A 17,209-nucleotide genomic window follows, 5' to 3' on the forward strand; every position below is an offset into this window, starting at 1 on the left:
ACATTGGCAGGTGGATTCCTAACCACTGCACCACCAGGGAAGTCCCTATTTTTGTTACGTCTAAATGTTTGTTATGGTTTCTTCTTTGACTGACTTATGGATTATTTTAAGAATGTATTTATTAATTTCTAAACATATGAATATTTCCTAGTTATTTCTTTTGTGACTAATTTCTTGCATACTTGCATTTTGGAGAGAGATCATCCTTGGACTAAAATCCTTGTAATTTGCTTTGAATTGCATTATGGCCTAGCACTTTATCAGTTTTTGTAAATGTTATGTGTGTGCTTGGGGAAAAAATGATATTCTGCAGTTCTTTGCTATACTTTATCTTTTCATTTGTTCAAGTTTTAAAAATGTTTAAAATCTTATGTATCATGATACTTTTTTCTTTATACTGTCTGTTGAGTTCCCTTGGTGGTATTCTATTTTCCAGTTCTGGAATTCTAATTTATTTTTCCAATTTGTTCTTCCGCCTTTTGGACCTTCCAGTTCTGTCAAAATGTTCAACCCTTGGGCTTTTATTAATTCAACCCTATAGTGGTCTTACAGGCTATTTCTGATAATTCTGATATTATAAGTCTTTCTGGGTCATTTTCTGTTTTGGTCATTTCTGTTAGTTCTTGTTAATGGTATCTTATTACTTTGTGTATCTGGTTATCTTTGATTATGTACTGCATGATGTAAACAAGAAATTATCTGTAACAATATTGTGATGCCTAGGTTCATGTTACCTTCCTGCAGATTCCTGCCCCCACTGCCTGCCGCCACCCCTTTCAACCAGACAACTGTTGGTACTAACAATCTGAATGTGAGACCACCTCAATCCAAGGTACACTTAGAGGTTTATTTAGGTCACTCAGGTGACATAAAGCTGTAATTCAAGTCTGTCCTGGGACTGATTTTTTTTCTGGTTTATTTTATCCAAGGAGTATAGCTCTTTGGGGTTTCAGCTTCAAGTGAGTGGTACTTATCGTACTTCCTTCTTTGAAACGCTTTTTAAAACATTATTTATTTATTTATTTATATACAGCAGGTTCTTATTACTTATCTATTTTATACATATTAGTGTATATATCTCAATCCCAATCTCCCAATTCATCTCCCCCGCTTTCCTCCCTTGGTGTCCATACGTTTGTTCTCTACATCTGTGTCTCCATTTCTGCCTTGCAAAACGGTTCATCTGTACCATTTTTTTTGAAACACTTTTGCCTTTGACCTTTTTGCCCCTGGATTTATAAAGGTTTCAAGAGCAAGTCTGTTTTTCTCCCATTTTTTCTGAATCTTTCTTCAAGTGTCTGTGAGCTAAAACTGTTTTGGGTGATTTGGATTACCTCTCTGGGTTCTATTCTTTTGCCTTGATTTCAGCCAGGTAATTCTTCAAAACCTTGTTAAGTCTTTGGGGCTTTTTAGGCTGTTCTTTAAAAGTATTCCCTCCAGCATTTGTATTTGTCCTCAAAGGGACATTCCATCCAAGTCATTTAGTTACTTGAAGCTGAAGTGTCTGAGTTTTTATGCCTTAAAAAAATTAATTAGCGTTATTCATATAAAATTGTAGTTAAATCCAGTTTGGCATAAATTTTTTTCCTCAGTATGAATACTGGTAGTTAAAAGACTGCTCTTGACACCTATGTTATATATTTACTCACACATTTAAATTCTGATTCCCAGTTTGCATTAGTCGATTTTGATTTCCATAGAGAATAGGTGGGACCAAATGTTCTTTATATATACATACTTACATACAGAACTTTTGGGGGTGCTGAGTCTTCTTAGTAGGAATAATTTAATATTTATCTCTAGTTTCCTTTGAAATGAGCCATACCATTATTGACAGAGAGTAGAATATTTAAATGTTTCCTGGGTGTTCTTCCAAATCAGCCGTAGAAAATGAAACAATGATTCATTCTCAGAAACACTCTGAGCATCTTTTACCTGGAATGTGACTGACTTAGATCTTCATATGGCTGGCTCGTTCTTGTTATTGATATTTCACCTCAAATGTCACCTTTTTAGAGAGGGGGCTGTCTGTCTGGGTAATCACTCCTTTTTTCTCCCTTCATAACATGTATCACTATCTGATAATAATCTTGTATTTTTTTCCTCCCTCAGTAAAATGTGAAGCTCCATGAGGGCAAGGTCCTTGCCTATCTTGTTCACCACTGTCTCGTGTGTCTTATTTACCCATTCTTTGAATCATGTTAGGCAGTGAGTAATTTTTTGTTTAATAAATGAATGAATAGAACAAATGTTTATTTCTTTTGAAATTGTGACATTATTTTCTCTAGATGTCACAGTCATCCTTTAAAAATTTGTGATTCCATTGAATTAAAGTTGTTTTCTAAAATAAGTATAGTGTCTGCTTTCTCTTGCCTTTTTTCAAAAACATTTTTTGGTAAATATTGAATGAAAAATCAGACAATAAGAATCTGACCTAAAGTAAATGTTAGAGTGACAAATATTTAGCATTAGGGACAACTGTGACTTTGTTATATATTGAGCTGGAACGAGGTCAGTGTGGATGGAGTGGAGCAAGCCAAGGGAGAGAAGAGTCAGAGATGACATCAGAGGAGAGAGGAGGTTAAGACCTGGTGGCTTATGTGGACTTTGACTTTCAGTCTTAATGATATGGGAGTCCCTTGGAGGGTTTTGAGCAGAGAAGTGACATGGAGGTGGGTTTGGAGCTATAGGGATTTTGAAGTATGGTCTACTTCTGAGCTCTCATATCAGTTCCACTGGCTAATTTGTCTATCTCTGTGCCAAGACCACCCTGTTTTAATTTTTATAGCTCAATTCTTTTTTTTAAAATTAATTAATTAATTAGTTTATTTTTGGTTTCGCTGGGTCTTCGTTGCTGCTCATGGGCTTTCTCTAGTTGCAGCGAGCGGGGGCTACTCTTCGTTGCAGTGCGCGGGCTTCTCATTGCGGTGGCTTCTCTTGTTGAGGAGCACGGGCTCTAGGTGCCCAGGCTTCAGTAGTTGTGGCTCGCGGGCTCTAGTGCGCAGACTCAGTAGTTGTGGCGCACGGGCTTAGGGCCTCCGCAGCATGTGGGATCTTCCCGGACCAGGGCTCGAACCTGTGTCCCCTGCATTGGCAGGCGGATTCTTAACCACTGCACCACCAGGGAAGTCCTATAGCTCAATTCTAACCCTCAGTATATTTGGTAGAGAGCATCTTGCCAGATCCTCCCCTCAAAGCTGAGCCTTCTTATTTTTCTTATTCGGGATGGTGTTGGCTGTAGTTGGAATTCTGCTCTTCCATATATATTTTAGAATCAGATTATTGTAATTCCTCAGAAAACCCTCTTGGGATTCTGATTGGAATTGCATTGACTGTATAGATTAATATGGAGACAATTGATATTCTTATAATATTGAATTTTCTAGCCTTAAAATTGGGATAACTTCATTGATATACGTCATCTTTAATGCCTTTGAATAAAGTTTACATATATATATACACACACACGCACACACACGCATATATATGTGTGATCTATATGTGTTTATGTGTGTGTGTATATATATATATATATGAATAGAGGTCTTGGGTGTCTTTTATGTTAAATCCTAAGTGCTGTTTTTGTTATTGTAAAGATGATTTTTAAAAATTACATTTTCTGTTTCTTATTGATGTTTACAAATACAGTTGATATTTGTATATTGAGCTTATGTTTAGCTACCTTGTTAACATTTATAATTCTAATAATTTGTAGATTCCTTTGAATTGTCTATGTAGACAATAATATCTGTAAATTCTGTTACGTTTTCCTCTTTCCAGTCCTATATAGTTTATTCATTTATTTTTTCTTATTTTACTGACCTGTCTGGAACCCACCAGGATAATGTTTTTTTGTTTGTTTGTTTGTTTTAATTTTTATTTATTTATTTATTTTTGGCTATGTTGGGTCTTGGTTTCCGTGCGAGGGCTTTCTCTAGTTGCGACAAGCGGGGGCCACTCTTCATCATGGCGCGCAGGCCTCTCACTATCGTGGCCTCTCTTGTTGCGGAGCACAGGCTCCAGACGCGCAGCTCAGCAGCTGCGGCTCACGGGCCCAGTTGCTCCGCGGCACGTGGGATCTTCCCAGACCAGGGCTCGAACCCGTGTCCCCTGCATTGGCAGGCAGACTTCCAACCACTGCGCCACCAGGGAAGCCCCAGGATAATGTTTAATAGTAATGTTAGTAAGTATTAATAGTAGGACTTCTTGTCACGTTCTTAATTTTTAAAGGGACTATCTAAATATTCCACATTTAAGAATGATATTGTAGGTTTTTGTCAGATACTTTTATCAAGATATGAACATTTAAAAAGCATTTAGGGCTTCCCTGGTGGCGCAGCGGTTGAGAATCTGCCTGCCAATGCAGGGGACGCGGGTTCGAGCCCTGGTCTGGGAAGATCCCACATGCCGCGGAGCAACTAGGCCCGTGAGCCACAATTACTGAGCCTGCGCGTCTGGAGCCTGTGCTGCGCAACAAGAGAGGCCGCGATAGTGAGAGGCCCGCGCACCGCGATGAAGAGTGGCCCCCACTTGCCACAACTAGAGAAAGCCCTCGCACAGAAACAAAGACCCAAACACAGACAAAAAATAAAAAATATATAAAGAAATAAAAATTAAAAAGCATTTAATTATGGACATTTTACTCTTTAGAAAGTTTACATTCCTGCTATTAGTGTACAGAACGGCACACTTTTTCGTGTCAGTACTTTACACCACATGGGGTATTCATATATTTTAAAAGTTTCAAATTTCATAGGCAGCAAAGAAAATTTCTTTACTGGTTTAGATTTATTTCTTGCTTTTAAACCAATATTATATGTTGATACAGCTTTTCTTCTTCTTAAAGATAGGATAGGTTTTTTTGAAACAAAAGAACTTATTTTGAAATAATTTCAGATTTAAAGTTGCAAAGATGGTATAAAGAATTTCCTGTTTCATAGACCCTTGACCCCTATTCCCCAAATGTTAATATTTTATCATATTTGCTTTATCATTTCTCTCTCTCTTTCTCTTCCCCCATACACATATACATATTTTTTTCTGAACGGTTTAAGTTGCAAACTTTATCTCTAAAAACTTTGGTGTTCTTCCTCTTTTTTTTCTGGTTAAGCTTTTTATTAGACTGTCTTATTCTAGAGATCTGGGCTGTGCCTTATTTATTTATTTTATCAAAATCTAATTGACATATAACATTGGTTTCAAGTGTACAACGTAATGATTGGATATTTGTATGTACTGCAAAATGATCACCACAGTAAGTCTAGTTAACATCCATCATCACGCATAGTTACATATTTTTTTCTTGTGATGAGGACTTTTAAGATTTATTCTCTTAGCAACTTTCAAATATACAATACAGTATTATTAACTATAGTCACCATGCTGTACATTGCATCCCTAGGACTTGTTCATTTTATTACTAGAAGTTTGTACCTTTTGAACACCTTCATCCATCTTGTCATTTCTTAAAACAAGAGCATTGTTTTATGTAACCACCTTACTATTGTCAAAAGAAAAAAAATATCGTTGATACAGTATTATTATCTAATCTGTAGACATTTAAATTTTATCAGTTACCCTTTATAGCGAAAAATTTTTTTTCTTGTCTAGGATCCAATCTAGGATCATGCATTATATTTAGTTATCATGACTCTTAATCTTCTTTTCTGGAACAGTTACTCAGTTGTTCCTTGTCTTTCATGATGTAGACATTTTTAAAGAATACAGGTCAGTTATTTAGTAGAATGTCCCTTAGTTTGGGCTTGTCTGTTGCTGCCTATGGTTAGATTCATGTTTTACCTTTTTGGAAGAATGTATGTGTGTATGTATATTTACATACACATTTATATCTATTTCTACATCTGTCTATATTAAGAACTGACCCTATATGGTTAACTCTTATTTCCAAGCTTTCCCCCTTTTCATCTTTGTAACTTCCTTTTATGAGAATGAGACCAAACCCACATTATCCACAGTGTATTTACTTATTTGCTCAATCCTAGAATATACATGAAGAAGTTTCATATCTCTGTATAAAAACAAATAACTGAGTATAATACTTGTTTATATTTCTTTTTGTCTTTAGTTCAAGGAGAGTATGTAGTTAAAATACTGTTTTCAGAAGTTACCTGGGGTTAATTCTTTTCCCCCAGCCTCCTTCAGTGTAGTTATATTATTCATTTCAAATACAGTTAGGTACATTTTTTCATTTGTGTTTCATTTTGGGTTCTTCCCTCCTATTATTATTAGCAGCAGTAGTAGTAGTAGTAGTATATGAAACATTAATGTGGTTTTAAAACAACTGTACAAAAAGATTGGTTAGGTTATTAGAGTACTGAGAAATAAAACTTATGACTTTTAATTGTGTTTGTTCTTTCAGGGAACCATTTAATACTTCACCTTAGGACAAATATGTGAAAGTTCCTGCCAACCTGTGAGAATTTCCTCCTTTGGACATTTTTCGTTCTACTTACTGTACAACTTTCTTAGAAGTTCTTTTTTGATGCCATGTTCTGTGGCTTGCATCAAAAGAGGAGTTTGTCTTCATGAAGATTCCTAACATTGGTAATGTGATGAATAAATTTGAGATCCTTGGGGTTGTAGGTGAAGGTAAGTTTAGCATTCCTTGAGTTTTTGAGCAATGTACTATTATATCTACCACCAAAAAAGTTATTAATTCAGATTCTGTTAACTTAACCTTTATCAATTCACATATGTGCCTAAGAGTAAAATATTAAAAGTAAAATTACTCTTAAACTATTTGGGTCTTATTCTCCAATTGAACGTTAATAACATTTAAAAATCCTTTAAAGTTTAAGAAATCAGAGATTTCTTAAGGCTGCCTTCATTTCATTCTTTTCATTAGCAATCATGATTTCTTTAGTCTACATTTTTTGGGTTACATTTACTTTTTATGTCAGCTAGGCTTATTTTGACTAACTTAAAATTTGTATGTTAAATTTTCCTTAATACATGATAAATAAATGAATAAATAACTTCTATTTGTCTTTGAGAATAACAAACCACATTTTATAAATTCTGAACCACACAATTTGGTCATTTTTTAACATCTCTGAAATCAGATGTGTGTTATAATCAGTAGCATGTCATGGTTTGATTGGCAGCACTTTTTCTTTCCTAGTAGTACTAATGCTTATAATCAGTGATATCAATTTGATGAAATATGGTATTTCATTTTCATAAATCTTCCTGATTTTTCCTTCCTAGTAATTTTTGCTCTCGACTTAAAGATAACTTTATGGAGATTTTGATAAATGATTCTGTTAACACGGTATAAGTGATTATTTATAATTATGGCTTCTTAGCATCTATATCTTTAAAGCAAATATTACAAAAACTTGATATTTCAGAATTTTCACGTAGTTTTGAGTTTCAAAAGAAGTTTTAAAATTTACCTATGTCAACAGGATAGTTGTTCTGGATTTTAATATTAAGTTGTTAAATCCTTTTCAAATAAATAGAAGCAATTCAAATATTGTCTAATCATTGGGTGTTTGCTTCAGGGTCTGAAGTTTGAAACCATATAAAAAGAATGGATCCTTCTTCCTTCACCAGTCAACTCCTTTTCCTGTTTTTCATTGATATTAATTATGTAGATAAAATTCATTTTCAATGTCTTATCTGCTATTAATTTTATAATGCCTGCTTCCTTTATTATTTTTATTTCTGTTTTTTCAAAAGTATTATAGAGACATGCCGTAAACCTACTCGCTGGAGAAGGTCAGCTCCTTGGGTGTAACAGGGTTGGAATGTTCCAGATTCTGGGCCTAAGTTTTTCTGGATCATAACCTTGTTTTTCTTAGTATACCCATAGGTGATAATCTTCTCAGGGATCAGCTTAGATTAACTAAAGCTACCAGACTGTTATATAAATCAGAATATGTCAGTTTTAAGTTGTAGTCAGAACCATCATTGCTATATGTTTTTTTTTTTCTTTGTAAACTACCTCAGATGCTTTCTGGCTATGAAATACATGTATATTAAGGAAATTAAAAACTGTCAAGCAAACTGTACATCCCTGCAGCCTAAGCAGTGCATTTTCACCCTATAGAAAAACTAGCATGGGCAGTTAAATGAGGATTGGATGATTGCCTGGTGATTGTGGAGTTGAGTTGGATGGCTGTAATGGCTGGGTTCATCCTAACTGTGATAATAAGATTCATCCATCTCTACTGGGTGAGGGAGACTTAGCCTGGCTCTCCAGGCTGTGTTGGAGACACATTTCCTAATTTCATCTCCCTGAAGTCCTCTTCTCAGAGATGAACGTGGGCTTTGCCCGTCTGTAAATGTCAATCATTTCTACAAACTTCAGTTATCATATATTATATTTTGATTCTCCTAATTAGATTTTTTCACATTATAACTTTTACCTCAATTTCCTTGCTGTCAACTCTGTGTTCTGCCTCTAAGGAAGTAGCTTACTGGCTAGTTAATAGTATAAGTAACCCAAAAGCTAGTGATGTATCTCATTTGAAATATATCAGAGAAAGTGGGGGTGCTTGGCTATAAATGGCCAGAGATCCTTGGACTCCTCTGCTGGTGCTATTGAATTTAATATTTATGGCAAAAATGTAGCAACTCCTACTAGTTATTAATTGGAATGCTGAGGTGAGGCCTGTACTATTTTGCTAGTCAGGGAAAACATTCCAGTATCTTAGAAGAGAATTTAAATGTGTCCTAGGACAGAGAACATATTTGGTAGGCTCCATGCTTGAGCCTACCTTTGTGAAACCATTAACTCTTAAAGTTTGAGTTCCCTAGAATCTTTTGAGGTAATTTTAATTTACTCTTAAAGTTCTTACGTCCTAATCTTGTCTCTAGAAATTTTTAAGCTTAAGTTTAAAAATGCCTCAAGTGAAATTTTCTTTAAAAAGAGAAACATTTAAGAATATGTACTTGTTGGGGAAATGGGTTGCTTATACTCTTGGTTTATAAAAAATGTATAATAAATATTCATGATCTCTTTGTATATGGCTCATTGCATTATCACTGCAGAATATTATCATTTTAGGAATCATTATTATACCATATATTGATAACCAATGTAAATATAATAGAACTTTGATTCTACAGTCTCCAAGAGCTGTAATTTGTATACGTGTCCCTAATTGTTTACTTCTTTTTATTATAGGAGCCTATGGAGTTGTACTTAAATGCAGACACAAGGCAAGTACATAGTTTTTAAAAAGAAAATATCTATATATGTTTAACTGTTTTGAAACTAATGTAGTGTTCTGTGCATGTGGGCATATAATTAAAACTGGCTATGATGATGATAATGCTTAATAAAGGAGAATTAATATGGGAACCCTGAAAAAAGAGACTACTTTGGGTAAGCTTTATCATGATTAAGTAGTTGTTAGTTCTTTACAGTCATGTGCTCTTTTTTTCACCTGACCTATGTGTAGGTGAAAAGCTGCCTAATGGAAAGAGAGAAAAGATGGTAGAGAAGAAATCAAAGTAGTGACAGATTTAATTTATGTTCAAGTACTTAAGAGCAAGGAGGAGTTTCATGTCAATATTTTTCTTGTAGACCCAATAACTTAGATTGCTTATTGGGTCAGAATCCAAATTTTGAAGGGTAGTGGATAGGTGTTTGGTTATGAAATAGGGCTTGGGGTAATAGTGTATGATTATGACTATTAGCTGTGGTTGATCACCCTTGAACAGCCTTGAAATGAATCTTATATATATAGATTATTTGACTATAATTAATCATCACCAGTTATTCAGGGAGGTTATTTCAAGTTTCCATAGGTGTTGCTCAGTGTTGAGGATGTTTTACTCAGAGACTACCTTTAAGATGGCAAGTGTTGAAGCTGTAACAATTTCAAACATTAGGTTAAATAGTTTTCTATTATGGTATACCTAGTTTGAATATTAATATCTGGCCTCATACTATTTTGTGTATAATTTGTTAAGACCAAGGTTTAAAGTTTTTTGTGATATTTTATAATGATATAATTTATGTCTGAGATGAGCTTAGCAATTTAGCCTAAGCCATTTAATTTAAACTCTCAAATCTATCAATTTGTCATAACATATATGTATGTGTGTGTGTGTATATATATATATATATATACACACACACATAAAGATGATATAATTTTTATGTTTGCTTTTTCTTTCCCATTGTACAAAATATTACTTACATTTTGAATTTAAGGCTTCATGACAGTTGATGTATTTTGGGTTTTACATCACAAATCTCTTTAATTCAAAGAATTTTCTATTATTCTTGAAATTGGGTGTTTGAGTTATTTTATATTGATAATAGTTATCTGAAGATCTCTGCCAGTAAATCCTAAAAAATGGTTTGAATACTGTTGGCTCTTGATTCAGGATGACTAAGAATTTAAAATAATAAATTAAATATAATCAAAATAAATTTAGCACCTTAAATTCCTAATTAAGAAATATCACTGCAGTTTGAAATTAAACAAATAGAAAGCTCTCTAGTGAAGTGCTGTGCTTTTAAGGAGGTGCCTTGAGTTATAATAAATTTAGGAAGCTTTAAAAAAATAAAATTCTTGGGTAGATACTACTCAGGGGAAATAGGTTGTTAGTGTCCAAATTAAATTTGACTCTTTCATGAACATAATACCCCTTTTTGTACTATGGCTCTGTTGATACAACATAGCAGACGGAAGCTTCAGTTCTTAGTCTTAATCCTTGAATTTTAAAACCCAGGGATTTCTGATATATAATGACAAATCTTCCAATAGTATTTTCTCTCAGTCGTTGTCACACTTCTTCCTGTGACCTTTTCCCCTATACTTTCTCTTTTCTTAAATTAAAAAAAATTTTTTTATTTTTTAATAGATCTTTATTGGAGTATAATTGCTTCACGATACTGTGTTAGTTTCCGTTGCACAACAAAGAGAATCAGCCATATGCATGACCTTATCTAAGCTCTCCTGCCTTTTACGTAAAAATAACGTTTATTAGTTGAGTATATTGTTTTTATCTTTTCATATATCTGGTTTACTCATTTGTTAAAACATGCTTGTTAACTGTGCCTCGTTCTCATAATACACACTATTAGTGCCAGCAAGATGGTCTCAGAGTGAAAGTGGACGAGAACAGGCATTTCTGCTCTTGGGAAACCAACTCTAAATATGAACTCTGATTCTTAGTGGCCATGTGCAAAAGCATTTTGAGTTACAAGGATGAATAAAGCATAGTTTTCTTGCCCTTGTATGTTTTATGGTCTGTCTGAATAGATAGAAGAATAGATAAAAAATAACCTGTGAGATTGCTGCAAATGAGATTGCATCTAAAAAAATACCTCTTTTTACTGCCCTTCACTAAATGAGGGCCCTACAGACTAGCTCTCTGAGTATCGTTGCTTTTTGTCTTTCATGTACCTAAAAAGATAGCACTGGATGGAAAATTTGAAGCATAAATTAGTGCCTAACTCAGAGTAATATAAAATTCTTTCTAGAATTTACAACTGTTTAGTCATTAGTCTTCTTACAGTATACCCTTTTTTCAGCTAGAATCAGACCTTCAAATCTTTACCCCACTATCCAAAAATAGAGAATTTGATGCTTCTGATAAGATTTACCCATTAGGATCAAACGAATGGATAACTATGAAATCTCATATTATAGTCAAAAATGGATATAATCCTCCCTTTTGTGCTTATTATGTGTAAAGTGATCATGCCCATATATTTTGCATACCTTTAAAATTTTTAATAAAATGCTTATAAAAATGTATAAATCAGGTCTCTTGTGATTACTTACACAGGTATATGTGATCACATGCATAAATTTGATCTCTTTCTGAGAATGTTGTCTATGATTATATATATAATTAAATAATTCCTAATTCCTAGCATATGATGTATTTGAACAAGTATGAAAGAAAGTCACTGTTTTAATGTGTCCTGTTGCAAGAAATTTAGAGGTCATGTTTATAAACAGATATATCTTGTCTTTTGTGAACATAATATGATGTTGAGCTATTCCAGGCCAAAGATCATACTTCTTAATTTACTGAAATAAATGCTGCCCAATTAAAAAAGAAAAATGTAACTGTACTCTCTTTTTGACAACTTCTGTTTATTGTTATATATACGTATTGTCATGTATATGAACAGTGACTATTAAACTCTTAGCAGTGACTATTAAACTCTTTATGGAGCTTTATGATTACTCGCACTTGGAAGAAGTTCTGGCTTGGACCTTTGCCCTGTAAATATGCATTGCTGATTTTCTTTTTCTTTACGTGTCTGCTTTGAAGTGCCTGTGAGAGGGGAGGCATGTTTTACAGTACACTTTTCTTCCCAGAAACCCAAAAAGGTCATTCTCACAACAAAGTAGGGAGAATGGAATGGAGTTGAAATAGGGAGATGCGATTAGAACTTGAGGCAAGAGAGAGGTTAGAGAAAGGTTGGAGATTGATGCTAATTGAGCCTAAGACAGAGAAGAGCTGATTCATGTAGTTCCTCTCCTATGGCTGGGTTGACTTATGAGAAGTTTTTGTTTGTTTTGAAGTAGTAGGTAACGAATGCTGTTGAATAGCTAGTTATACAAAGCTGTGAACAATCCAGTACTGGGGTACAGCTGTAAGTATTAAATAAATGATAAACTTGACTTAAATTACAGAACCAAAAAGGAAGGACACTGTAGAGAGCTTTTGCACAGTGGCGGGTCCCTGTGGAGGGATTAAAGATGATCCCAAGGATTTGTGGTAAACTGGGAAAGCATTGGTATCATTTATCTGACTGGGAAACTTGTAAAGGGTGTGTAAGTTTGGAGGGAGAGATAATGACTTTGGCTTTCATAATAAAGAATAAAATGTCAACAGAATACCAAACCTGATATCAGTAAATACCACATATTGAGCATCTACCATACATGGTAGATAGGCACTCTGTTTGATGTTTTACATTTAATCCCCACTCTCATCCCTATTTTACATATGAGGAAACTGAGTCAGAGAGAGGCTATGTAACGGGGCCAAGATTATGCAGCTGATAAGTGGCGAAACCAGGCTTTGATCTGACTCCAGAAATGGCTACCTTGAACCTGAGATGGAAGTGTGAAATGATATGAACCTTCCAAGAGGAAGTACAGAGCAGAGTGAAAGACGTGTTTAAAATGATCATACTGAAAGGAGAGGGAGTAGACCGCTTGAAAGCAAGGAAGAAAGATTTTTTAAAAATGGTATTCACCAATAGTGTTAAAAATCCATAAAAAAGATCCATAATGATAAGGATTGAGGGGTGAGAAAATCCATTTCATTTACGAATGCCATTTATTAATGACTTCTTTAAGTCAAATGATACATTAATGCCAAATTGCAAGAGGGTAAGGAGAGAGTAGATAGAGAAGATCTGGATTGTGTCATTTTTCTCTTTTGAGAGTTTATAAATTGATATTGAGAGTAGTAGGAAGAGTAGATTCGATTAAATATTTTCTAGTTAGGAATACCCATATTTTCCCCTACTAAAAGGCATTCTTTGGATGTTTGTTATTACTTAATATTCACAAATTTGTCTTTTGTTATAAGCCTTCATTTTTAGCAAGCAATATGCATTTTGGATTAATGATTCCATTTTTCTTTTTCAGATTAATTTTATTTTTCCACCAAAAAGCTGAATGATGATTTGGTTACTTTTTTTTAATCAAACTATTTTGAGAAGATGCTTAAGGAAAAGTCAGTGAACCATTATCAATTTAACAGATTATTTATAGTTGCCATCTAAAACCATACAGTTATTTTCTACTAGACCAAAATAAACTTATTTTTTCAGGTTTTTTCCCACATTAAATAAAACAAATGTTTTTCTTTAATTTTTAGTTTTAGGTTTTACATGTTATTTGAGTTTTTAAAACTTAAAAAAGATGTCAACAATGAGAAACAGAATATATGGGATATTATATTATTTACTTTGTTATTTTATTCCTCCTTATTTAAATAAAAATAAGATGTGGTTTCTTGCTTTTGTGTGCAAAATTTCTAGCATTTGAAGAAGATTATAGCGAGGCTTGGGGTTTTTCATAAAGATTGTAAGAAGCTGGAAATATTTCAGTATTAATTGATTATTTTATCATAATCTTTTTTTAAGTAATTGAACTGTCTGAAATTATGTGAATTTACTGCAGGTTATGAAGATTAATGAGATGTCAATGTTAAACTGGACTTCAGGTCAGGAACAAAGATAGTAGGAATCATTAATGGGGGAAAACATCTGCCTCTTCTTACAGAGACACTCATGTAGAACCTTACTTCTGTGTGGTTTCCTCTCTTTTTTTTTTTTTTTTTTTAATAAATACATTTATTTATTTTTGGCTGCGTTGGATCTTCATTGCTGCCAGTTGTCTTTCTCTTGTTGCGGCCGCGGTGTGCGGGCTTCTCATTGCATTGGCTTCTCTTGTTGCAGAACACGGGCTCTAGGGCTCATGGGCTCACGGGCTTAGTTGCTCCATGGCACATGGAATCTTCCCAGACCAGGGCTCGAACCCGTGTCTCCGGAATTGGCAGGCGGATTCTTAACCACTGCGCCACCAGGGAAGCCCTGGTTTCCTCTCTTGACCGGGTTTTTGTTGCTGATCCAATTGACTGTAGAACAGTCTGTGGAACACGACAAAAGTCTCACCAAAATCGTACTTCTTTGTACTATAATATTTTGTATTTCCAATTCTGCTAGTCTGTTGATATAGGAAAAACTACCCATGTTTTTGTTGTCTTGTTATCAGTAAAAGAAACAATGGCTCAGGTGTCAATTTCCAGATGAGTCTGACTTCTTCAGGGAACCAGAAGAATCTGGGGCTTTTGCAGCCTTCCTGGTTGCCTTTATCCTCATCGTCCTAATCTGGATTTGGTTTTCTGTTTGATTTTTAGTAAATGAGATAAGGGAATGGTCAAATTAGAACTAGCCCCACTACTAGCTCTGCATGCATTGTCTACACAGAAGACTTCACCTCATTTGTCCTTCTTATAGTGACTCAGTTCCCCCCCACTCCACAGCCCCCCAGTCTAGAGGACGAGTTGGCTGGAGCACTAGATGGACTTTAAAGTCCCCTTTTCTAACAATCATAAAACATAATTATTTCCTTCTTTAAGAGAACATTCTTGGGACTTCCCTGGTGGTCCAGTGGTTAAGACTCTGTGCTCCGAATGCAAAGGGCCCGGGTTCAATCCCTGGACGGGAACTAGGTCCCACATGCCTGCACACCACAACTAAGACCCGGAGCAGTCAAATAAATAAATAAATAAACATTAAAAAAATGAGAGAGAGAACATTCTTTCTACATCTTCTTAAGATGAGTAATTTCATTAGTCTTTGATAAATGTCTCTGCTTAAGGGATTTAACTAGTTCTTTAATGTGACTTTAAAACTTCAGGAACCAAAAATGAGTGTGAATCATTTTTCTACACAGCCTGAAATATATATTCACTGGAAATATAAGAAAAGGAACTGATCAACAAATGCCCGTATAGTGGACACTTTTAAATAGTTAAGCATAACTCTTTATCAGTTGTTGAAATCAGTAACTGGAAAGTAATGCATGGGGATCTATTTTTATATAAAAAGTAACCCACCCCTGAAATACCATTAGAAGCTATATAGTTCATATTCTGCAGTGCTTTTGAGCTTTACTATTTCTTAATTTAAAGGTTTGTTTCCTATGTTAAAGCATTTTAATTTAAAAAATCAAATTAAATTTTTTTTCTACCTCCTGTACTTAAAGCACTGTGTTCTAGGCATGGTGTTACAAAGTAAAATTCAACCAAATATCTGTTTAAGAAAAATCTATTGAGTGCCTGTGGGCCAAATCTGGCCTGCCACTTATTTTATGGAACATAGCCACACTCATTCATTTATGTATTTTCTATGGATGCTTTTGCGCTAAAATGACAGAGTTAAGTAGTTGCAACAGAGACCGTATGACATACAAAGCCTAAAATACAGGATTTATTTTGTGGCCCTTCCTAAACAGAAAAAGTTTGCTGACTTCTAATGCTGAGCAGCCCTAACTAGGAGAATACAGTGGAAACAGCATAGTGGCCTCAGTGGACCAACAATCTCAGTTTCTATTTGTCTCTTTGCCCTTGGTGCTCTTGGAGTCTGAGGAATAGAATTAATAAAGTGTGGAACTACCACTGAAAATTACTTTTCCCTTGAGCTGGGCTTGGGTAAATCTTTTGGCTGGCTAAGTAGGAAATTTTATATTGGTTACCTCGTTCATGATCAACTGTCAGAACGGAGAAGTGGACTTTGCTAGGAACTGGGCATACGGAGACACATACAGTCTATTCACCCTGACTGTGTTCCATCACTGGCCTGAATAGCTCTCTTTTCGTCCAAAATGAATACAAAGAAGAAAACAGTCTCCACTGAGACTATGAAAGATTACTTGAGTTCAAGAGAAGGACATTCTCACAAATATGAAGAGTTAAATTCTTTGGAGACAAAAAAACTTGAGATATCTTCCTAATGTAATTCAAGTGGCCATAAATGAGAAATTAAGTTAAGAAGCAATAGTAATAATCTCTGTTTCAAGTACCTCTTAACTTCCAGGCATTGTGCTATGCTAGGTGCTTTTTTTTTTTTTTAAATATAAATTATTTATTTATTTATTTGTTTTTGGCTGCGTTGGGTCTTTGTTGCTGGGAGCAGGGGCTACTCTTTGTTGAGGTGCGCGGGCTTCTCACTGCGGTGGCTTCTCGTTGCGGAGCACAGGCTCTAGGTGTGCGGGCTTCAGTAGTTGTGGCTCGCGGGCTCTAGAGGGCAGGCTCAGTAGTTGTGGCGCAGGGGCTTAGTTGCTCCACAGCATGTGGGATCTTCCCGGACCAGGGATCGAACCCGTGTCCCCCTGCATTGGCAGGCGGATTCTTAACCACTGTGCCACCAGGGGAGTCCTATGCTAGGTGCTTTATTTTCATTACTCTTTAGATCCTCATAGCAACTATAAAAGTTAGAAAGAATTACCTTCCTTTAACATGAGGGAAACTGATGCTCAAATATAATAGGTTAATTTCCTGAAGGCCATACAAGTCAGTAGGTGGTAGAGCCAGGAAGTAAGCCTCATTAGGCCCATCTTCTTTTTTTGTTTTTTAATCAATGAATAGTTGATTTACAATGTTGTGACCTTTTTTTAAAAAAAATTGAGGTAAAATTCACATAATGTAAAACCAACCATTTTAAAGTGTACAACTCAGTAGCATTTAGTAC

General features: G+C 34.9%; 1 protein-coding gene across 2 annotated transcripts in view; it reads left to right on the forward strand.

Annotated features, from left to right (window-relative positions):
* CDKL5 (cyclin dependent kinase like 5) overlaps positions 1-17,209 on the forward strand; it is a 188,626-nt gene that overhangs the window by 53,753 nt on the left and 117,664 nt on the right. For both annotated transcript variants that reach the window (XM_059910711.1, XM_059910712.1), the window contains exons 2-3: positions 6,380-6,609; positions 9,152-9,186. In XM_059910711.1, coding sequence (XP_059766694.1) covers positions 6,546-6,609; positions 9,152-9,186 — 99 coding nt within the window. In that variant the 5' untranslated portion in view covers positions 6,380-6,545. The remainder of the gene's footprint in view (positions 1-6,379; positions 6,610-9,151; positions 9,187-17,209) is intronic.

This window comes from Balaenoptera ricei, chromosome X, assembly GCF_028023285.1.
Source record: "Balaenoptera ricei isolate mBalRic1 chromosome X, mBalRic1.hap2, whole genome shotgun sequence".
NCBI lineage: Eukaryota > Metazoa > Chordata > Mammalia > Artiodactyla > Balaenopteridae > Balaenoptera > Balaenoptera ricei.